The 25194-nt window shown below is 42.9% G+C and overlaps 1 protein-coding gene across 10 annotated transcripts in view; it reads right to left on the bottom strand.

Moving 5' to 3' along the window:
* CFAP46 (cilia and flagella associated protein 46) overlaps window positions 1-25194 on the bottom strand; it is a 473118-nt gene that overhangs the window by 109389 nt on the left and 338535 nt on the right. For all 10 annotated transcript variants that reach the window (XR_004539241.1, XR_004539242.1, XR_004539243.1 and 7 more), the window contains 2 exons: window positions 13372-13569; window positions 2383-2571 (listed from right to left, as the gene is read on the bottom strand). Coding sequence is in view for 7 of the 10 variants with exons in the window: in XM_033942370.1 (XP_033798261.1) it covers window positions 2383-2571; window positions 13372-13569 (387 nt within the window). In the remaining 3 variants the exon portion in view is untranslated. The remainder of the gene's footprint in view (window positions 1-2382; window positions 2572-13371; window positions 13570-25194) is intronic.

Below are 25194 nucleotides of genomic sequence, written 5' to 3'. Positions count from 1 at the left end.
TTGCCTATATGATATTATCTTCATCTGCACCACCTTCTCTGGGAGAGAGATTAGAGAAACTGGGCCTCTTCTCCCTTCAAAAGAGGAGACTGAGAGGGGACATGACTGAAATGTTCAAGATAATGAAGGGAATAGACTCAGTAGATAAAGACAGGTTGTTCACCCTCTCCAAGGTAGGGAAAACGAGAGGACACTCTCTAAAGTTAAAAGGGAATAGATTCCGTACAAATGTAAGGAAGTTCTTTTTCACCCAGAGTGGTGGAAAACTGGAATGCTCTTCCGGAGGCTGTTATAGAGGAAAACACCCTTCAGGGATTCAAGACAAAGTTAGACAAGTTCCTGCTGAACCAGAATGTACGCAGGTAAGGCTAGACTCAGTTAGGGTTCAGGTCCTTGACCTAGGGGCCACTGCAGGAGCAGACTGCTGGGCACGATGGACCACTGGTCTGACCCTGCAGCGGCAATTCGTATGTTCTTATTCCACAAATTCATCACCCTTTCCATGAAGAAGTATTTCCTTAGGTTATTCCTGATTTTGACCCATCTCTCTTTAATCCTATGCCCAGTGGTGTAGCAAGGGTAAGAGGTGCCCAGATCAGTGGCAACCCTCCCCCGCCCTATTCTCTGCCCCCATTCTGCATGCGTGCTCCCCTTCCCATCCCCGTACCTCTTTAATTTTCCTGATGCGAGCAGCAACCTCAACCTGCTGCTCGCACCAGAGTCATCTCTTCCTCTGACTTCACTTCCTAAGCACAGGTTCAGGAAGTGACATCAGAGGAAGAATCGATGCTGGTGAAAGCAGCAGGTTAGGGCTGCTGCTTGCGCCGGGAACATTAAAGAGGTATGAGGGAAGGGGCACATGCGCAGTAGTGGAGATAAGGGGTGGGGAAGGAATGGGGGGCAGAGAGGAGGACAGATACCGGCATCCCCCACCAAGATGGTGCCTGGGGCAGACTTCCCCCCTCCCCCCCCCATTACTATGCCATTGCCTATGCCTTCTCATTCCAAAGCTTCCTTTCAGTTGAAAGAGACTCACCTCCTGTGCATTTATGCCACAGAGGTATGTAAATGTCTCTATCATATCTCCTCTCTCCTGCCTTTCTTCCAAAGTACAAAGAAGCAACAGAACAGGCAATCTGCAAGATCCAAGGCCCTGTTACTTCTTTGGACCTTCATTGCTGAGCATTCTGTGATCTGCTCTTTGTTGTTATTTTCTTGCAAAGTATATATATTGAGATCATTAAGTATGATCCCATACACTCTATAGTGAAGACCACTGAACATTTTAGTAACTGCCCTCTGGACCATCCTGTTAATATCTTGAAGGTGCAATCTCCAGAACTGCACACTGTGGACCAATACTCTATACAAGGCGCTAAAAAAATCAGAGCCGACTAGAATACTGTACGATTCTACAAGGGGCGCAAACCTTTCATTGAATCATGCTTAGCAACTGTGTGCGTTGCTTAACTTAGGCACACCCATTTAGGTCGACCAAAACCAGGCCTAAATGCCTGCATCTAAGTTGTGCCTGCATCGGGCATATTCTAAAATAATGTACCTAGCTTTTAGGAACACCCACTATCCGCCCCCTAGTCATGTCCCTTTTTCAAACGTGCACACTGCAACAAGCACATACTTTCTATAGAATTGCACTGTCCAAGTTGTGCCATAACTTTTAATTACTGCCAATTATCGTCAATTATGAGGTGTTAATCAGCCATTATTGGTGCTAATTAGTCCAATTAATCTTAAGTTGTGCACGTACATCAGCTATACGCACAGAGATGTCCACCATATACAGAACTTTGGGGGGGGGGGGGGGGTGAGCATATTGCATATTTATTATGGAAGTTCTGAAAACCTGACTGGCTGTGGAAACTCCATAACAGGTTTGGGAGGCTCTGCTATATTCCCATAGACTGAAGCATTTGGATCATTTGAACCTATTTAAGATAAGTTATTTTGTTTCTTTGATGGGTGGATAATGATTTATATAGAACATAATTAGAAGGACCCACTGTTGGAAGCATTTAAAAAAAAGAAATAATTAAATAATTAAATTTATAATCATAGATGGAGGGGGAGGTTTTGAGGATCAGTTATTGAAACTTGGAACTTGCAAGTCTTGGCCTTGAGCTTCATTTACTTATGGCTAAGCCGGTTTCTGAGATCCTCAACCACCCTATATCAACACTCTATGCTTCAGTCTATGAGATTGTACTTTTCCTGTGGATGATTCCTTTTTGATCCCATATATCATCTTCTCATACATTAGGCTTTGCTATATTCACTAAAAAAGATATAAGATAGGAGAAGAATAATAAGACCGATAAACCTCTTCTATTATGTTATATTAATTAAGATGGAAAATCATCATACCTGGATGTTTTCTTTCCACCAAAGCTCCTGAGTTAGCGGATCTACCTTGACAGCAAGTAAACGAAGACATTTTCCAATAAGATACAGGGCCTTTCCTTTTAAGTCAGCACAACCAATGCTTAGAGTTACCAGACTATCTAAATGAGCGAGAATTGTATGTCCAAGGGTCCGTTGTGTTGTTATCCACTCCTGTGGGAAAGAAAATATTTTATAACAGTTGAAAATCTAAAATAACAGTATCTTAGTTGTGAAGAGTCATAACTCATGCATTACTTATCAAAGGAATGCATTTAGTTAATCCAATAAAGAGCTATTACCATACACTTTTAGGGGTGGATATTCAGCCTATGGAGCTCAGTGTTTTGCTGATCGCCGCTGATATTATGCCCAGAAATTCACTGCAAGACCATGTTGGGGCTCCAGTATTGAACTTCTGTGTTTCTGAAGCCAGCTAAACTAAAGCTAGTTAAATATGATATTTTGCATTTAATCGGCTATGGGGCACTGCATAAAGATACAGTAGGACTGACTTTACCTTGGCTGATTAAGGGCTCCTTTTACAAAGCTGTGGTAGAGGTTTCTACCACTGGCCAGTGAAGTAAATACTCCGACGCTCATAAGCATTCTATGAGTGTCGGAGCATTTACCTTGTCAGCCCACGGTAGAAACCTCTACCATAGCTTTGTAAAAGCCAGCATAAGTGTTGAATATTGGCACATAACCAGACAAGTATGACTCTGCCCCAGGATGCCGCAAAATAGCCAGTTTTGCTTTAGGTGCTAACTAGTTATTTTCAACATCAAGTGCTGCTGAAATTGACCGCTTATCTCCAAACAAGTGATTTAACTGATCAAGAGTCATTTCTGGCCAGTTAAATCACCTTTAAAACACTAAGGGGTTTATTGAATATCAACTTCTTTCCCCCTCTTTTACTAAGGTGCGCTAACCGATTACCGTGCGCAGCTCACTGCGCTTCAAATTGCTAGCACAGTTTGATAGAAGAGACCCTAAGTGATGGTGGCAAAGGTAAAAGCATGTTAGGGCATTTTTTTCATCTCACTAGTTTGAACAAAATTTTATGAGGTAACACAACCTGCAAAATTTAGCAAATTTTAATGCATCCTTGTGAACAGGGGAAAAAGAACTAATGAGATCATTATTTCCTATTTACATAATTTCAAAATGCAATCAAGTTCATATTGATTTTGGACTTGATTACTCAATTTAGTGTGGATATAACTATCACAATTATTAATGAGTTAAAAAAACAGTTGGCAGAGATGTGATCCAGTTTGGCATTAAAAGTCCCCAATGGGTCCTTTGAGGTCATTTGTTCTGTCAATATGAGGCAGCATCTGCTATACATCTCTGTCATCCTCTTATATGCTCTTATGCAATCGTTTATTACTTCATTGGATGTGGCTGAATGCTCAAGCTGGTTAGCTGAGCAGCAATCATACTTCAGACATTTTGCTTGGCTATATCAGACTTTCTTACTAGATAGAATACTGAAAGATGAATATTGAGTAGTGGCAAAGTTACTTGAATAAAATCAGAGGGAAGGCTTCTGGGTCAGCTGACATTAGAGGGCAGACTTCCAGGTCAGCCGTTTGCAGGAACCGCAGCCCAAGACCCTGCCAAGAAGTAAGTGCAGCCGGAAGGCAGGAAGGAGGTGGCCAACCTGGACGGTTCCGGTACTGTCTCATGGAAGGGGGGCAGGGAAGTAGTTGGGCTACAGAAAGGAGGGAGGGAGCGAGTGAGTACACGTGCGCATTGAGCCAAGAAAGGGAGAGAGAGGGGGCATGAACTTGGGATAAAGGCTGGAAGGAGAAAGGGAGCACAAATGTGGGACACAAAAGGGAGGGAGGGAATGCGTTTGGACACAGAAGGAAGTGGGGCATGAAGTAGGGACAGTGAAGGGATAGAGTAAGGGGGCACAAACTTGGGACATAAGATGGAAGGAGGGAGGGAAAGAGATGCTGAAGTGGGAGAGGAATAGAAAAGGATAATTGTTGGACATGGGTGTGTGAGTGAGAGGGAAATAAAGATGGTGCACATGGGGAATGTAAGAAAGAGGAGAACTGTTGGGCATAGGGAGGGAGAGGATTGAGATGAGGAGAAATGTTGGATATGGTGGTGGAGAGGGGAAAGTGGGACAGATTAAAAAGGATGCAAGAGGGAGGAATGTTGGACATGGTGGTGGAGGGAATAGAAGAACAGATGTGGCATGTTGCTGGAGAGGGGTGTTAGAAAAATGTTGGGCAGGAATGAAAGAAGCTGCACATGGTCCAGGGGATGAGATAGGGAGAAATGTTGGATGTGGCAGTAGAGAGGATGGGAGAGATACACCTTGGATCCCTCTCTCTCTCTCTTTCCCCTCTCATTTTGCAGCAAGGGAGGGAATGAGAGAAAGAGAAATGATGGACTGTGAGAGAGAGGGAGACATGTTGCACATGGGGTGGAGGAGAGAGGAAGAAATGCTGTGCAGGAGTGGAGAGGAGAAAAGAGGGATAATGATCCAGGATAGAAGGGAGTGAGGATGGAGGGAGGGAGGGAAGAGAGAAATGCTGGACCATGGTAGGAGGAATCGATAGACATCAACCACTTGAAGAAGAATTTGCAGAAGCCAGGAAACCAGAAAAAAGAGAAACTGGGACAAACTTGATGGAAAAATAAATCTCCAGACAACAAAAGTAAAAGTTTTGGGAAATGTATATAGCAGTTGTCTTTGTATTGTGTTCAAAAGAAAAGGAAATGCATTTCTGGTTTTATTTCTCCAGTGCTGAAGTACTTGCTGACACTTGCTGTGGCTGGTGGGGTTCCCCAAGCACCGCCAGCTGAGGACCTCCTCCAAAGGCAACCAGAACTTCCCTCCATCAAGCGTAGCATTTGCTAGCAGCATCCCTGAGTCACTGAGGTGCCAGCATCTGTGACTGAGGGATGCTACTTCTGCCTCCCAAGCTTGGCAAAAGAGATCCCCGGCCACCTTCAGAAGAGGTCCTCTACTGACATAGCTTGAGTGTCCTCATCAGCTGGAGTATTTATATTTTAAATTTATATTAGAGGCTTTGGCAAAGACCCATTTACAATGTATGTATTCTGCTGAATTAATATTTCCAAATTAATAGTGTTTTTGCTTATTTGTAAATAGGTCTCTACCAGAGCCTTTAATTCAGTAGCATAATCAAATGAAATAACTACTTCTGAAGTTTATAGGGATGGAAAAGATTACTTGCGAGGACAGGTGGGAACAGATTTAATTACAGTGGGGATGAATTTGATTCCAGCAGGGACGGGTTTGATTTCTGTCCTTGCGCAACTTCCTATTTTGGAAGAGATCAGACCAGATATGCTACTCAAAGACCACATGATGAAGGTAAAACTATCTTATTTTGGTCATGTTACAAAATTATTATTATTAGATAGTCAAAGTTATCATGGATCATAGTGGAGAAACAGACCATTATAATGATCCTAATGTGAAAATAATAATGATGATCAAGTGATAGTGTGCTTTAGTGTCATTTACTTTTAATATCTAATCTAATCTAATCCTTAGATTATTATACCGCATCATCTCCACGTTATTCACACGTGGTATGGTGATCCAGGATCACCACTATCCCCATTGCTTTTCAATGTCTACATGTCCTCACTAGGTGCGCAATTGACCCAGCTGGGGATAAAATTATTCAGTTACGCAGATGACTTTACGATCATCATTTCATTTAATAACTCTCTCTCTGAAACTACTCCCAAGGCATCAGAAGCACTAAATTTGATGGAGCAATGGATGACTGAATTCAAACTGAAACTTAATTCAGAAAGAACAAAATTTTTTGTAGCTTCGCCACACCCGATTGACCAAAACACTGCTATGCATCAATAACCTTAGTTACCCTATTCAGTCTACTATGAAGGTATTGGGTGTAACACTGGACCAGTGCTTAACCATGAAGGACCAGGTAGACTCCTTAATCAGAAAGGGTTTTTTCACTCTCTGGAAACTTTGATCCATTAGAGCATACTTTGATATGCCAGCATTTAGAATTCTGGTACAATCCCTCGTACTGAGTCAACTTGATTACTGCAACATTGTCTATTTAGCAATTTCCCAAAAGAATATGCAACAATTACAACTGATGCAAAATGCAGCAGTCAAACTGATTTTCGGGCTGAAGAAGTTTGATCATGTGACACCTTACTCCCGATAGCTGCATTGACTATCAATGGAGGCATGCATAAAATTTAAGTTTGCCTGTTTCTGCTTTAAAGTACTATATGGTCTAGCCCCTAAATACATAACTGACCTTTTCTCCTTCTCAGCCAACAGACATAAGAGAAGTTCACATTCAGTTAAAGAATGTAAATTCAAAAGACACCATCAGCACCTTTTCTCACATCAGGCAGCATTATGGGGTAAGGACCTAGAACAATTGCTTACGCCTACTACTTATGGAGAATTCAGGAAACGCCTAAAAGCATATCTGTTCCTGAAATATCTAGGCAGCTAACCCGCACAACTCTTTCCCCTCAATAACTGATCCCTTGAGCTGTTATCACTAGCTTCCACCATGTTAAGTTCAAACTATTTGTACCTTCTTTTAATCTTTGTAAACCGCAGTTCAATCTATTTGTATCTTCTTTAAATCTTTATAAACCGCATAGAACTTCACGGTCCTGCGGTATATAAACTGTTATTATTATTATTATTTGTGTTATTTACTTCCATAATTCTAAGACGAGTCTCACAGTCACTAAAGCACCTACCATGCACATCATTTAACACATTTTTTAAAATTATTTACACACGCATTCATACCCATAGGACCCCTGAAGAAGACCTTTCTGGTCGAAACACAGACCATGTTGGGTCCTCTTCATTGACTGAAATTGTGCATGTACTTCACTGGTTTAAGATTGTGAATTACCTTCTTGTTCTAATAAAGCCGACATCAGCAAACATCAGATTCCACAGTTCTACCATCCTGTGGATTCAAGGGGGCAATCCTTTGTTTGATACTCTCAAAATATGCTTGCATGTTCCCTTTTTTATGTAAATTCCACTTTAGAACTTTCTAAAATAATAATAATAATTTTATTTCTTATATACCGCTATACCATAAGTTCAAAGCGGTTTACAACAAGTTACATACAATGAGAGTAAGAGATGTTTACAACAAGAAGAGATATTTACTACAAGAAGTAAGAGATGTTTACAACGAGATACATACAATGAGTGTATGAGATGTAAGGGGAACAGAAAAAGTACTGCTTTATATGTGCTATTTTATGTATGCTTATTTGTAAGTTGTACAGAATAGACTGTACCAGTTTTGTGGAGTATAAATAAGTAAATACTTGACATCTGCACAGCACTGTCTTAATGGATTTTTGGTGTGAACATCTATTATTCTGAGGGGCCCTTTTACTAAGTAACACTAAAAAAGTGGCCTGTGGTAGCTCCAATGTTGGTCTTTCCCACACTCTGAAGCCACGTTCAGCGTTGCTGGTAAAAGACAAATTTTGTCTGTTTTCTGATAATGGCCATGCGCTAATTTCCCCATTAGCATGTGATTATTTGCACGTGAGCCCTTACACTCACCAAAGCTTTTCAGCGGACTACATCCTAGAGGTTTTTATGTGGTTTGCCAAGTTTTAATATTATTTTAATATTAATAAAGTCCATCTCAGGAAGATCATTTTTCCACATTGTTTTTTGTTTTTTCTTGGATTTGTCTGTGGAGATCATTGTCTCTTGTTTTTATATAATAATGCTACAGTTACCCCCAAATTCTGTATATGAAGCCTTACATTGTGCATTCATATCGGTGCATGCAGTTAATTTGTGCACACAACTTAGGGCTAGATTCACTAAGCAAACTGATCGTGTACCGATCGGTTTGCGATGCCTTTGTGACCCACTTTTACTCCGGCCCGATTCACTTACCTATGTGCTGATCCGATTCCGATCTGTGCATGCAAATGAGGGGAGCGGCATGCAAAGTAGGCAGGGACGCGATTCACTAAAACCATTTTTGAAACCGACTGGGCTGGCCAATCAACACAAGAGGCGACTGCTGGGGACCAGTCACAAACGTCTTTTCCAACTGTCCTCGGGCCTGAAATCCCAGCCCTGCAGCCTATCTCTGCCGCTCTGCTCTCTGCCCCTTTCAACTGAGCCCTGCTCTTGCCGCCTCGACTCTCCTGCTCTCTGCCGCCCTTCCCCGCAGTGCGAGCCCATGGTTTTAAAGAAGGGCTGCACTGCGGGGAAGGGCAGCAGAGAGCAGGAGAGTCAAAAATTGCCTGCTTTTAAATGCCGGGAATCGCCCTTCCAGAGCAGGAGAGTCGGGACCAGTAAACCCCCCCCCAGCAAAAACTAACACCGAACGCATGCGCATACCATCTACAGGGAAAGCAAATGGTCTGTGCATGTGTCAGGATCGCACACTAGCGATCTGTGTAGTCGGAGGGGGCGTGCCTCCAATCGCCCTCATTTTAATTTTAATATATGAACATAAGAATTGCCGCTGCTGGGTCAGATCAGTGGTCCATCATGCCCAGCAGTCCGCTCACACGGCGGCTCCTAGGTCAAAGACAAGTGCTCTAAATGAGCCCAGCCTCACTTGCATACTTTCCAGTTGAGCAGGAACTTGTCCAGCTTTGTCTTGAATCCCTGGAGGGTGTTTTCCCCTATGACAGACTCCGGAAGAGTGTTCAAGTTTTCTACCACTCTCTGAGTGAAGAAGAACTTCCTTACGTTCGTACAAAATCTATCCCCTTTCAACTTTAGAGAGTGCCCTCTCGTTCTCCCTTCCTTGGAGAGGCTGAACATCCTGCCTTTATCTACTAAGTCTATTCTCTTCAGTGTCTTGAATGTTTCGATCATGTCCCCTCTCAATCTCCTCTTTTCAAGGGAGAAGAGGCCCAGATTTGTGAATTGATTGGGCCTGCAAGGATCGGACATGGAGAGTCAGGTAAGTGAATCTAGCCCTTATTTGTTTATCAAGTCTAATCAGTGCCAATAATTGGCAATTAACACCTCATAATTGATGCTAATTGGTGCAAATTAAAAGTTATGTGCACAATTTGGTCAGCATATTCTACAAAATGTGCACTAGTTCTAGAGCGCAAATCTGAAAATGAGGTGTGGGCAGGGGAGGTGCATGGGTGGATCATGGGCATTCCTAAAATTGATGTGCACTGTTATAGAATATGCCTGATGTGCCCACAAGTTAGGCACAGATATTTAGGCCTGGTTGTCCTTGGCCTAAATGGATGCGCCTAACAGTTAAGTGATGCACTGGCACTTAGGTCTCCTTTTACGAATGTGTGCTAGCATTTTTAACGCAGACACCTGATCAGTGGCGTACCTAGGGTATGTGGCACCCGGGGCCCATCATTTTTTGACCCCCCCCCCTATGTAAAAAAATATTTTTTGTAATGACCATGAAACAGAATAAATGGTCAGAATAGAAACAGGCAGTGAAAATTTTCTTATATTCCAAACATAACATAACATAAATTATGTCTGAATTGTCATGACATCAGAAGTACATATGGAGTAGTTGCAGGTGATGCTTGGGACAGTTCTGATTGTGTTAGTTCGGTTTTATGTGTTTTTTGAATAGAAGGGTTTTTATTTCTTTTTGAAGGTTTTGCAGTCTGTGGTCGATGTCAATTGGTTGTAGAGTTGGGGGTCGAGTGTTGCAGCTCGAATGGCTAGGAGGTTGTCGAACAGTTTTTTCTTTTGACGTTTTTGGTTGGAGGGTGTGTGAATGGTGCGTGAGTTCTCCTATGTCTGTTTGAAGTGGATTGAATTATTTAGCTGAAGAAATTAGTTACCCCCTCATCCCACACACATTAATTCTCTTCCAATTTTGTTCCCATTATAAAAAACACTGATAAGTTCCCAGAAAAAAAATACATTAAAATAAGAAGTGAAAACAAAGGCCCCTAAAGATGAGAACATAACATAAGAATAGCCTAACTGGGTCAGACCAATGGTCCATCATGCCCAGTAGCCCATTCTCATGGTAGCCAATCCAGGACACTAATACCTGGTCAAAGCCCAAAGAGTAGCAACATTCCATGCTACCGATCCAGGGCAAGCAGACACTTCCCCCATGTCTTAATAACAGATTATGGACTTTTCCTCCAGGAATTTGTCCAAATCTTTCTTAAAACCAGCTACACTATCTGCTTTTACCATAACTTCTGGCCACTTCATTTTTAAGTTTAGATCTTTCCTTTCAAACAGAGACCTTGCTAGTTGTCAAATACAGCACAAGGTAACTTCACATGGACTTAGCTGTGCAGGAAATGTGAATCTCCTCATACACCCACTATATAGTGCAAAAATGTGCAAAGGTCTGGTTTTTTCTTTCGATCACTACATAGCCTAATGCCACACAAGCAGCACTGTTACAAAAGGTCAATGCTAAGGTTAACAAAGTTTCCTTCCTTGGACCACAAGGAGATACTGACAAACCACTGGAAGAGATCCCAAAACAACTACCTAGGCACAATACCCAAAGACCCACTCAGTGTGTGAACCAGTTGAGTGGAGTGGAAATGGGCCCGGAGTTTGCTCAGGAGAATTTCTCAGACACCTCTTCCTCTCAACACATTGACACACTGCCACCACCACCACCACCACCACTAGGAACACCTCACCGGGTAGGCCAGCAATGCTTATAAACTTTATAAAACACATTATTATATTTTTTTTATAAAGCACATATTTTAACTGAACTCTCTGACATCCTCAGCCTTTCCATTCACAAAAATAGAAGAAAGAAAAGTTCCCATTTCCTGCTGTCTCATGTCCTCGGCCTATACAATATTTTTCTTCTGCAGACCCTTCAAAAGTCTGACCAAATCCTCGTTTCACTTGCATTATAAAGTACTGAGAATGCCATCTCTCCCCAATCCCAGGTCCTAAAGACTGAGACAGTAGCGCAAACTGCCCGATTCAGGAAGAAAATTTTTGATTAAGCCTATTTAATTGGTTTTTCGATTCGATTTTCCTGCCCAGTTGGGTGATTTTTTTCAAAAATCCTGGTGGGTTTTATAGCTTTTTCACCCCCTTTGGCTTCTCCTAACCACACTGGCGCTGTGGTGTAAATAAAATAAAGAAACAAAAAGGACTTTTCCTCTCTCTGTTAAATCCTAGTTCACATTTGCGGTCTAACACCAGCTCTGGCAGGATACACATTTCAAATCTGACATATTGTAATCACAAAACAGAAAATAAAATTAATTTTTCTACCTTTTGTTGTCTGGTTATTTTTCAAATCTTGCTGGTCCCAGGCTCTGGTTGTCTTCTGATAACTTGCTTGCCAGGGTCTCCTTCTTTCTTCATGCTAACCATCCATCTGCCATCTCTTTCCTCCCTTTCCATTTCCCTTCTCTCCCCAGGAAGTCTGGTATCTTTCCTTTTTTTCATCTCCCTCCACAGATCCACCTTTTCTTAACTACCCTTTCATCCTGCATCTTTCCCTCCTTCCCCACCACCCCAGGGCCCACCACCTCTCCCTTTCTTTTCCCAATTACCCTCCTATCCAGTATCTCTATCCCTCCTCCACACCATCCCTTGTGTCCAATTTCTCTCCCTTTCTGTTCCTTCCCTCCCTAAATCCCATGGCCCATCATCTCTCTCCCTCTCCTCTATTTTCAGACCCATCATTTCTTCCCCCCCAAAGTCTGGCATATGCACATCTCTTTGAACACCCCCTTCCCTCTGTGTACTTCTACACCAGGGTTCCCCCCCAAAGGCCTGTCCCCCCTTAAAGGTCTGCATCTCACCCCTGAAGGCCTATCCCCCCCTTAAATGCCTGTCCCACCCCCTTGTAGGCCTGTCCCCCCCTTAAAGGCCTGTCCCCCCTTAAAGGCCTGTCCCACCCCCTTGTAGGCCTGTCCCCCCCTTAAAGGCCTGCCTGCCTGTACCCCCTGAAGGCCTGCCTGCCTTACCCCCCCCGAAAGCCTGTCTCCCCCCATGAAGGCTTGTCCCCCCCCCCCTTTAAGGCCTGCATCTCCCCCTGAAGGCCTGTCCCCCCCTTTAAGGCCTGCATCTCCCCCTGAAAGCCTGTCCCCTCCCTTGAAGGCCTGCACCCCCCCAAAGGCCTGTACCCCCTTGAAGGCCTGTCCCCCCCTTGAAGGCCTGTCCCAACCCCTTGTAGGCCTGCCCCCCCCTTGAAGGCCTGCCTGCCTGTCTCCCCTGAAAGCCTGTCTCCCCCCCCGAAAGTCTGTCTCCCCCCATGAAGGCTTGTCCCCCCCACCTTTAAGGCCTGCATCTCCCCCTGAAGGCCTGTCCCCCCCCTTTGAAGGCCTGCACCCCCTCGAAGGCCTGCACCCCCTCGAAGGCCTGCACCCCTTGAAGGCCTGTCCCACCCCCTTGTTTGCCTATCACCCCCTTAAAGGCCTGCTGCCTGTCCCCCCCTTGAAGGCCTGCCTACCTGTCCCCCCCCGAAAGCCTGTATCCCCCCATGAAGGCTTGTACCCCCCCTTTAAAGCCTGCATCTCCCCCTGAAGGCCTGCCTGCCCGCCCCACCCCAAAGGACCACTCTCCCCTCCTCCCCCCCCCCCCCCCCCGACGTCCGGTTCTTCCCCTCTGGCCTCCCTGCACCATTTAGAGTAGAAGCAGCCTGCAGCAAGATCGCAGTAGTGGCTAGTGCGGCTGGTGGTTTAGCGTGCGCTATTATGTGCGTTAAACTGCTAGCGTGGCTTGATAAAAGGGGCACATAGTCTAAGAAAACCGGGCAAGCAATTCCATAGATGTGGGCAAAATTAATATTTATTATTTTAAAATCTTCAAAAAGTACTTATTTTCCTACAAATTCATTGCTCAGAACCAAATGTAGATGTTATACAAAGCATAGGAGACTGTTTATATCTTTCATTTCAATTATTTTGCCTGATTAAAACAAAAGTGATATCACATATTTTGAAGAAAATCCTTATGGGAAATGGGTTTTATTATACAATCACCTGCTCTAAGGAGGTGTCGTCTGGTGTTGACCTCACGAAATCTTCAACAAGTTTACAAAGTGATCCTTTTCTTTCGTCTTCCAAATCTTTCTTGCTCTTTTCCACACAAACAAGATCAAGCATCTCCAGAGACAGTTCAACCAGGCTTAGCTTCATGTTGGCCAGGATTCTCATAGCTGGTAAGCTAATATTTTTTATCTGGAATATATAAAGTGTTATAAAATATTACTGTCCATGAGCACTATTTTAGTAAATATTACAGCCAATCACTCTTTTCCTTGTATAGCAAATTTAGAAGGTTAACAAAAATTAATATTTTGTTCCCCAAGTATCCCTGTAAATAGGATGCTAGGAATTATTAAAAAAGGAATGGTTAACAAGACTAAGAATGTTATAATGCCCCTGTATCGCTCCATGGTGTGACCTCATCTGGAGTATTGCGTTCAGTTATCTCAAGACAGATATAGTGGTGCTAGAAAAGGTTCAAAGAAGAGCGATCAAGATGGTAAAGGATATGGAACTCCTCTTGTATGAAGGAAGACTAAAACAGTTAGGGCTCTTCAGCTTGGAAAAGAGATGGCTGAGGGGAGATATGATTGAAGTTTACAAAGTCCTGAGTGGAGTAGAATGGGTACAAGTGGATCGATTTTTTACTCCGACAAAAATTACAAAGACTAGGGGATACTCGAAGTTACAGGGAAATACTTTTAAAGCCAATAGGAGGAAATGTTTTTTCACTCAGAGAATAGTTAAGCTCTGGAATGCATTTGCCAGAGGTTGTGGTAAGTGTGGATAGAGTAGCTGGTTTTAAGAAGGTTTGGACAAGTTCCTGGAGGAAAAGTCCAGAGTCTGTTATTGAAACAGACAGGGGGGAAGCCACTGCTTGCCCTGGATCAGTAGCATGGAATATTGCTACACCTTGGGTTTTGGCCATGTACTAGTGACCTAGATTGGCCACCATGAGAACGGGCTACTGGACTTGATGGACCATTGGTCTGATCCAGTAGGACTATTCTGATGTTCTTATGTAAACTTGTCAATGTTGCCAAATTTAATAGAGAACATAAAACCAGGATATTTTAAAACTGTGATATCTGAGTGTAAAAGAATTACTTAATTTGCCCTTAGCAAATTCTTGTTTCTGAATCTTTGGAGGATGATTTTTGATTCATGTAAATTTAATTTTAATTTGATTCTTATATTGTGCCTTTACCTCAAGTTCAAAGTGGAGTACACATCACTGTAAAATACTATTAACAACATCTAGAAACATCCATCACATCCTAACAAATCTATTCTATTAAATAAAGACTTCACTATCAAACTTTCTTCCCATATAGAAACATTAAAATTTTACCCATAGCTAAAGCTGACTTTTATTCTTATTAAAGAGCTGATTTACTAAAGCTTAACGTGTGCTAACAGACATTAGTGCATGCTAAATGCTGAATGTTCTATTTGATATCTATGGGCCATGTGGCATTTAAAACCTGCTAATTTATTTTACTGTGCACTAAACTTTAGTAAATGGGCCCTTAAATATCTTGATTAAGGGTCAATTTAGTTAAGCAAATTAGTCTGAAAACTGCTAGTTCTTGATGTGGTTAAAACTGTCCATTACAGAGAGTGGTTTAGTTAGATTTGGAGATAGACAGGATATAACACTGCACAACAATTTTTTGGTTAAGTCTTGATTCCTGAAAAGTTTTTGGTGATTATGACAGGTACCAACTTGGTATGCTCAAATATGGTTTTGGTTTTACTGCATCACGTAAAAACTATGAGAAATAGACATTTTTATGTTTACTGACAATAAAATATATAGTCAAGTTTACGTTTCGCACAAGCGACTAAATGAAACAGAATTAAAAGTGTTTTGCTCCCGAGTTTCTTTTATATTCAGTGTCTGGTGCATCACGTTGTAGCATCCAACAATAGTCGGCAAGCATTGACGGATTCCAATTGCCCTGGTATCGTTTCTCCATCGTAGCTATGTCTTGATGAAACCTTTCACCGTGCTCGTCACTCACAGCACCGAGATTTGCGGGGAAGAAGTCCAAGTGTGAATGGAGGAAATGAATCTTGAGTGACATATTGCACTTCATTCTTTTGTATGCTTTGAGAAGTTTATCTACCAGCTGAATGTAGTTTGGGGCTCTGTAATTGCCCAGAAAATTGTCAACAACGTCTTTCAAGGCTTTCCAGCCAATTTTTTCCGGCCCAACTAACAGATCTTCAAATCGCTTGTCACTCATAACATGTCTGATCTGGGGGCCAACAAAAATACCCTCTTTGATCTTGGCATCAGTTATTCTTGGGAACATCTGTCTTAAATAACGAAAACCTTCCCCTTCCTTGTTCATTGCTTTCACAAAATTCTTCATGAGTCCCAGTTTAATGTGAAGAGGAGGCAAAAATATCTTTGTCGGGTCAACAAGCGATTCATGTGCTACATTTTTCTGTCCTGGAACTAACTTTTTACGGAGTGGCCAGTTCTTTCTAGAATAGTGCGACTCTCTGTCTCGGCTGTCCCATTCGCAGATGAAACAGCAGTACTTTGTATAGCCAAGCTGCAGTCCTAGTAACAGAGCAACGACTTTGAGGTCTCCACAGATATTCTAGTTATACCTGGTATACTGGACATACTTTAGTAACATTTCCATATTCTCATATGTTTCTTTCATATGTGCTGCATAGCCAACAGGTACTGAAGGATAAACGTTGCCATTGTGCAACAGAACAGCTTTCAGGCTTAACATTGACGAATCAATGAAAAGACGCCACTCTTCCGGGTTGTGATCACAACCAAAGACCGAGAACAATCCTTCAATGTCACAACAGAAACAGAGACTGTCGACTTGTGCAAAAAATTTGGTTATATCATGATGCCGGTCTCGAAACACAGAAATTTTCGTACCTGGTGATAGCAAACACCATTCCTGCAGTCTCGAACCTAGCAGCTCAGCTTTTGCTTTTGACAGACCCAAATCTCTGACCAAATCGTTCAATTCGGACTGTGTTATCAGATGTGGATCGCCTGATGAGGATGGTTCAAAATCCGGGTCAATGTCACTGTTAGAACCCTGCACTGCAGTTTCTTCATCTGGTTCGTCTAAGGTCCAATCCTCTGGTGGTTTCGGAACTGGAAGACTGTCATCATGTGGCATGGGTCTCATTGCTGAAGGCAGATTAGGATATTCAATTGACTTCTTGTTTTTGGCAGAGAAACCAGACACATTAGTCAAACAGAAATAACAGTCCGTCACATGGTCTTTCTGTTCTCGCCATATCATCGGAACAGCAAATGGCATCGTCTTTCGAGTACCTCTGAGCCAGGCTCTCAGACTAACAGCACATGTCGCACAGCAAATGTGAGGCGCCCATTGCTTGTCTTGATCACCTATTTTGCAGCCAAAATACAGATGATAGGCTTTCTTTACAAGGGCAGTCATCGAACGTCTCTGAGGCGTAAGTGTATATTCCCCACAGATATAGCAGAATGTGTCGCGGCTGTTACGACACCGACGAGACATATTGCCCGACACCAAAACGTCTATAGCATCAAGCTTACTTACTGTTATATTGCTACAGCTACTATACTACTATACTTTACTATACTGATACTATATACACACACGGACTATCTATATTAACCAAATGAGCAGGATCGGTGTATGGAAGCCACCATTATAGCATGGTGAGACAGCGCAAGCTCGTTCAGACCTGCCCAGACATGCCCAGGATGTCATCTTCCATAAAACAGCTTCCAACCTGGCTAGATTTTATGCATAGACATACCCAGGCGGCACAAACCGTTGTTGATAAGACACTTATGGGAGAAAAAATTGTTTGCATCCAAATAGAAGAAAAAATCACGACAAAATTGAAGATTTCTCTGAAATGGTACGTGATGGGTAATTTTTGATGTAATATTCATGATCAGCACCCAAAATTCTATAAGAAACACCCAGCAGTGTTCAGGAAGCAAAAACTTTGTTGTGCAGTGTAATTAAATGAAATGAAATGAAATGAACAATGTGTGCCTTTTTCATTTTTAAACCCTGCGCTTGGTTTTGATTGGATAACTGCACATATAAGAACATAAGAATTGCCGCTGCTGGGTCAGACCAGTGGTCCATCGCGCCCAGCAGTCCGCTCACGTGGCGGCCCCCAGGTCAAAGACCTGTGCCTTAACCAAGACCCGCCCTACCTGCGTTCGTTCTGGTTCAGCAGGAACTTGTCCAACCTTCTCTTGAATCCTTGGAGGGTGTTTTCCCTTATAACAGCCTCCGGAAGAGCGTTCCAGTTTTCTACCACTCTCTGGGTGAAGAAGAACTTCCTTACGTTTGTACAGAATCTATCCCCTTTTAACTTTAGAGAGTGCCCTCTCGTTCTCTCTACCTTGGAGAGGGTGAACAACCTGTCTTTATCTACCGAGTCTATTCCCTTCATTATCTTGAATGTTTTGATCATGTCCCCTCTCAGTCTCCTCTTTTCAAGGGAGAAGAGGCCCAGTTTCTCTAATCTCTCACTGTACGGCAACTCCTCCAGTCCCTTAACCATTTTAGTCGCTCTTCTCTGGACCCTCTCAAGTAGTATTGTGTCCTTCTTCATGTATGGCGACCAGTGCTAGCTGCAGTATTCCAGGTGAGAGCGTACCATGGCCCAGTACAGCGGCATGATAACCTTTTCCGATCTATTTGTGATTCCTTTCTTAATCATTTCTAGCATTCTGTTTGCCCTTTTCGCTGCTGCTGCACATTGTACAGACAGCTTCATCGACTTGTCAACCAGTACTCCCAAGTCCCTTTCCTGGGGGGTCTCTCCAAGTACCGCCCCAGACATCTTGTATTCATGTATGGGATTTTTGGCACCGACATGCATTACCTTACACTTATCCACGTTGAACCTCATTTGCCATGTCGTGGCCCATTTCTCGAGCATGGTTATGTCACATTGCAGATCTTCACAATTCCCCTGCGTCTTCACTACTCTGAATAACTTCGTATTGTCCGCAAATTTGATCACCTCACTTATCATACCCATTTCCAGATCATTTATAAATATGTTGATGAGCACGGTCCAAGCACCGAGCCCTGTGGTGCCCCACTGGTGACGTTCTTCCAGTCCAAGTATTGTCCATTTACCCCCACTCTCTGTTTCCTATCTGCAAACCAGTTTTTAATCCACGTTAGTATTTCACCCTCTATTCCATGGCTCTCAATTTTCCAAAGATGTCGCTCTTGCGGAACCTTGTTGAACACCTTCTGAATATCTAGATATATAAGGTCAACCGGGTCACCCTTGTCTATCTGCCTGTTGACTCCCTCGAAGAAGTGCAGCAAGTTCATCACGCAAGATCATCCTTTGCTGAAGCCGTGCTGGTCCTCATCAGATTGTGTCCGTCAAGGTGATCACTGATGCGGTCTTTTATCAGCGCCTCTCCCATCTTTCCCGGTACCGAGGTCAGACTCACCAGTCTGTAATTTCCTCGATCTCCCCTCGAACCTTTTTTGAAGATCGGCATAACATTCGCCACCTTCCAGTCTTCCGGAATCTTTCCCAATTTGATCGACAGATTGGCTATTAGTTGAAGCAGTTCAGCTACAGTCCCTTTCAGTCCCTTAATGACCCTCGGATGGATGCCATCCGGTCCCGGGGATTTGTCGCTCTTAAGTCTATCAATCTGCCTGCATATTTCTTCTAGACTGACCATCAACCTTGTCAGTTTCCCGTCTTCACCTCTAGCATATAGTCTGTCGGGTTCCGGTATGTTGTGTATATCCTCTTTGGTAAACACAGATGCAAAAAATGTGTTCAGTTTATCGGCGATGGCTTTAGCACTCCCTTTGTTCCATGATCATCCAACGGTCTCACCGCTTCCTTCGCGGGTCGTTTCCCCTTAATATATCGAAAAAACGGCTTGAAGTTTTTTTTGCCTCCTTGGCTATTTTTTCCTCATAGTCTTTTTTGGCCCCTTTTACCGCTTTATGGTACCTTCGTTGATGCTGTTTGTGCTTTTTCCAGTTATCGTCCATTTTTGACCTTTTCCATTCCTTAGACGAAGTCTTCTTGTCTCTGATTGCTTCCTTCACTACAACAGTGAGCAACGCCGGTTCTTTGTTCTTTTTCCTCTTGGATCCCTTGTTGACACGCAGTATATATCGATTTTGCGCCTCGGTGATTGTGCCTTTAAAAAGGGACCATGCCTGTTCTAGCATTTTAACAGCGTTTATCCTCTTCTTGATCTTTTTCCCCACCATGAGTCTCATCCCTTCATAATTCCCTTTTCGGAAGTTAAGTGCCATGGCCGTCGTTCTGGATCGATGTTTTGGCCCTGCATCCATGTTGAAGCGGATCATATTGTGATCACTGGTTCCCAGTATCCCCTCTACTCCTCATAGTCCATTTAGAATTAAGTCCAAAATTGCATTTCCTCTCATGTTTTCCTTGACAAGTTGTTCCAGAAAACAACCACCTACAGCATCCAGGAACTTGGTCTCCCTCCCACAGCTGGAGGTGCCTAGGTTCCAGTCTATTCCCGGATAGTTGAAATCCCCCATGATAACTGCGTTGCCTCCCTTGCAGTTGCGTTTGATCTCATCTATCATTTCTCCATCAATTTCTTCGGACTGCCCTGGGGGTCGATAGTAGATGCCGATCTTCATTTCCAATCCATTGGCTCCTGGAATTTTGACCCATAGAGACTCTAACTTATTTGTCATTTCAGGCATGTTCTCTCTAGTAGATTTGATTCCCTCTTTGACATATAGGGCAACGCCCCCACCTTTTTGACCCACTTTGTCTCTGCGGTATAGTTTGTATCTCGGTAGCACAGTGTCCCAGACGTTTTCTTCGGTCCACCATGTTTCCGTGATGCCGATGTCAAAGTTATCATTTTGTGTCATAGCTTCTAATTCACCCATCTTGTTTCTTAGGCTCCTTGCGTTCGTGTACATACAATTGAGTTTGTGGTCTGTTCCTTTCTTGCATTTCCTTCCCTCTTGTGTCCCCTTAGATCTGCCTTGCTTGAGATCCAGTGAGTCTTCCCCCACTATCTTCTTGCACGGTATCCTCTGGGTATACCGGTTCCCAAATCATCGACTCTCTCTCTTGGTCAACTGTTGGCTTTCACCTTCTTCCTAGTTTAAAAACTTCTCAATTTCTCTCTTGATGTTGCTTGCAAGTAGCCTCGTTCTGTCTCTGCTGAGGTGGAGTCTGTCCTTCCTGTATAGCTTGCTCTTCCCCCAGAATGCATGAAGTGGAATCCTTGCATTTAGTTGCGCATGAAGTGGAATCCTTCTTCCTCATGCAATTGTGTGTGGTTACTCTTTTTCTGAAGGAAAGAAGGCTCACCCTTCCTCTTGAAAACTGGTGCAATGGCTGAAGATGAAAATCACTGTGGGCTCTGCACCAATATGGGCAGATTTGAAAACAGTCCTGTTAATTCATAAATTTGCAAGAGGTGGAATTTGATATGTCATATTTACAAAATGGAGAGAACAATAGCTGTGCAAAAAGGGAATTTTAATAAATTTAATGAAACATGGTGGACATTGACATAATATTGCAATGAATAGACACCATTTCATATTATAAGTACAATTTAAGATAGAAGGGATGGGAAGGGGGAATTTGAATTTATTAAATGATTAGATCACTATGAAGGATTATTAATGTGATATATTTGATTGAATGTAAGATTGAAAGGGAGGGAGGGATGGGTTATAATTTTTATCTATTAGTTTCATAAATGATAGAATTTCAATGATGTATTATTTATTGACGAATGTTTTTTTTTTTTTTTTAATTCTTTATTCATTTTATAACTCACATCAAGTGCACAGTAAATATCAAACAATTATAATACAATATCACTTGAAAAGTCTTCAATATGAAACACCAATAAGATTTAACTCCCACCCCCTCCCAAATTCATATATAACTAATATATGCCTTCTCAAAATAAAATCTTATGACCTTCATATATAGATTCTTAATGGAAAACCAATAACCCCCCCATCCCAAATCCACATGTGTATTAAAATTGGGAAAAGTGTAACTTATTCATTACTAAAATTTAATAATGGTCCCCACACATCCTTAAATTTCTTATAATAACCTTTTTGAACTGCCAACGCTCTTTCCATTTTATACACATGACATACTGAATTCCACCAAAAACAATAATTCAGTCTTCTACAGTCCTTCCAATTATATGTTATTTGTTGGATGGAAACTCCTGTTAATATCATCAAAAGCCTGTTATTGTTAGCAGATATTTGACATTTAGCTCTCATAGACATGCCAAATAAAATAGTGTCATATGACAATTCTACATAATTCTCTAACAGGCAATTTATTTGATCCCAAATAGACTCCCAAAATGTCTTAATGAATGGACAATAAAACAATAAATGATCTAAAGTTCCAGCTTCGAGATAACAATGCCAACATCTATTAGACTTAGAGCAATCCAATTTTTGTAAATGAACAGGGGTCCAGAGTGCTCTATGCAACAGGAAAAACCATGTTTGCCTCATAGATGCAGACATTGTACATCTCATCCTCCAAGACCAAATACGTGTCCATTGAGAATACGTGTCTATTGACGAATGTTTAATATATATGTATTTGTTGTAAGATGAAAAATGAATAAAGAATTAAAAAAAAAAAAATTGCAAGAGGAAACAGGGACCAACAATGTGTTTGGTGTATCTTTTAACATTGACTGTGGTGTTTAAATATACACCCAGTATTCAGCTCTGGTCAATACTGGGGTTTCAGTGCTAGATATCTGGGTATGGCAGTGACTGCTGCCATTATTAGGATAATGGTAATATCCAGCTCCATCATCCAGATTTCTATCCACAGACTGACAAGTCTCTGCATTAATTTTGGCTTCTCGCAGGTTTTGCCCCCAGATTGTCCCAGCACTATCGGGATACTACCGAGGCAGCATGAAATGTTTTCATTTATTTAAACACTTTTTACCCATCTATTACCCAGGTGGGTAACAGGTCAAAATATCCCTGACAAAATACCCAAACTCAAAATAGCCATGACACAAAAGCTCCTAACAATTTAGCCCCTGTCAAATGAGCCCCTGACAAAAGGATCAACCTATAATTTGGCCTCTGACAAATGAGCCCCCCAACAAAAAGGCTCACTCCTTACTGTTTTACCCTTGCTGCTGCTGCTGCTGTGTCCTGACGTATTTGTTCAGGGCCAGCCTTAGGCAGACTGGAAAAGGGAAGAGATAAAGAATGGGTTAAAGGGTGGGGTGTGGAACAGAGAAGAGATGCTGGACCCACAGATGGAGAGAGAAAGTCATGCCAGTCCATGGGAGGGGGCAGGGGATAAAGAGGGCATCACAGAGAGGGGAGGGACAGTGTTATTTTGATATTAGAGATAGGGAAATGCTGGAAAAGGGTGGGTAGAGACACTAAGATGGTAGATGCTGAACAGGGATATAGAGGAAAGATGCTGGACAGAATGGATAGGAATGAAGACAAAAGATGGATAGCAGACATGGAGAGAGAAGAAATGTCAAGGGCTACTATATTATAGGCAGTGGCATAGCGAAGTTGAGAGGTGCCTGGGGCGGTCCCACCTTCTTCTCTGCCCCCACCTCCATCCACTCCTTTCCCGCCCCCTCCTGCCCCCACCTGCCCCTTCCCCTATATCTCTTTAATGTTCCCAGCATAAGCAGCAACCCCAACCTGCTGCTGGCACCAGCGTTGGCTCATCCTCTGACGTCACTTCCTAGGTGTGGGTCCAGGAAGTAAAGTCAGAGGAAGAGCCAGCGCTGGCGTGAGCAGCAGGTTGGGGTTGCTGCTTGCACCAGGAATGTTAAAGAGGTATGTGGGAAGGGGCAAGTATGCGCAATAATGGGGGAGGGAGCTGGGGAAGGGTTTTGGCCAGGTACTAGTGACCTGGATTGGCCACCGTGAGAATGGGCTACTAGGCTTGATGGACCATTGGTCTGACCCAGTAAGGCTATTCTTCTGTTCTTGTGAAGGAGTGGGGGAGGCCGAGAGGTGAACGTCTGGCAGCGTCCCCACCATGAATGTAGTTTGCAGAATATTGTCAGTTATGCAGTTGAGCCAGGTCTTCAGCTGGTGTACTTGTAGGCTCATAAATATCAGACATGTCTATTGGGTTACTATAGATTCTATAATGGAATCTGGGTGCCCTGATTCTATTAAAGAATATACTATCACCATGTCACATCGGAGAGCCTAAATGGAGATACCCATTAATAGGATTGCCTCCAAATGCTTGTCCCTGTCCCATGAAAGAATTTACCCTGAATGATCTGAGCCACTTGTGAAGATGCACCTCAGGTGGTTCAGGAGCCTGATGTCTACAGGATTCTGGAGCTCCTCTGACAAATATGACTTTCTAGGGTTACTTATTTGCTTCAAAATTTAGCAACCCCTGCTATTTTTACTCTAGAAAGCATGTCCATTAGATCTGATCCTACTATAGGCCACATTCCAGGTATTCTTAACGGCAAGACCAGAATTTGCAACTATGATAAGGAAAATGTCTTTTATTTGAGAGTTTTTGAAGTCTCCAGGAAATAGGTTCTCCAAAATGGTACCTGCTAGCCTTTCCTGTCTGGGGGAGTGTGCCTACCTGAGGGAGGGAAGGATTCTACCAAAAATATATGCGGCTCTGTGCTTGCAGCGTTCACCAGATCAAATCATATAACTCTAAAATTGACAAACTTAGGCCCTCTTTTACTAAGGTGTGCTAACCGATTAGCGCGTTCTAATCGATTTAGCGCGCACTAAACGTTAATGTGTCCATGTTACTCTATGGACATGTTAGTGTTTAGCGTACACTATTTGGTTCGCACACCTTAGTAAAAGAGGGGGTTATATTGCTGAGCTACTTCTGCAACTGTGCTAGTTTTTTTTTCCACTCTACAGAAAACTCTAGTGATGCACAATGGTAGAGCTTTACATGCTAAAGCTTCCACGGAGGATATTATAGAGAGTTAGGCCCATTGTTGTTGGTTGCCTTAAAAACAGTAACCAATTGTGTGTCAATCACACAACGGTGCAATTTAGAGAAATTGTAGGCCAGGGTTTTCAAGGCCTATGTTTCCGGCACCTACATTTGATGTGAATCATGCCTACATAGGCACTTTACTGCGCCTAACACTACTTCCTGTGTTAGTCATGCCTACAGTGACATTAGGCGCCATAAAAACACCTACTTAGCTGCGATTCTGGTGCCATTTTTTTTTAGGTGCCGGTAGGTGCCTTGAAAATCATTTTAAGACATCTTTTAAATGGCATTTTCACTTAACTTAGGTGCTGGTAGGGCAGCAGAATCAATTGCAAACATGAATCCAAGTCACTTTTCTTCCAGCATTCCCCTCAACAGACTCTTATCTTAGAACTGCTGGGTTTAATAATCCAAAATATTTACCGTATAGACTCAAATATAGGATGAGATTTTGGGGCCAAAAATGGCCCAAAAATGGGGGTCTTGTCCTATATTCGGGTCATCAAACCAAACTCCTTCCAGACAATATGGTAGGCCTGGACAGGAGGGATGCCTCCTGTCTCCCATCCCGGCCGACTAACCCCCTCACCCCCATCACAAGCTCACCTACCATTTTTAATCCCTGGTGTTCCAGCGGTGTACGGGGCAGGAGTTATCTTTTTGCGCCCTGCCCCATGCTGAGCCTCTCCATCCCTGTTTCCTTTTCGCAGCCAGCGGCGCACCCGACGGGGCTGAGCTCTTCTTGCTTCCTACTTGGCCCCTTGCTGCTCTCTGAATGGCCGCTACCAGTTCTCGCCTGAATGG

The sequence above is a fragment of the Geotrypetes seraphini genome, chromosome 4, assembly GCF_902459505.1.
Source record: "Geotrypetes seraphini chromosome 4, aGeoSer1.1, whole genome shotgun sequence".
Lineage (NCBI taxonomy): Eukaryota > Metazoa > Chordata > Amphibia > Gymnophiona > Dermophiidae > Geotrypetes > Geotrypetes seraphini.
The sequence above is the reverse complement of the archived record's forward strand: the minus strand, read 5'-3'. Positions and strand labels throughout refer to the sequence as shown.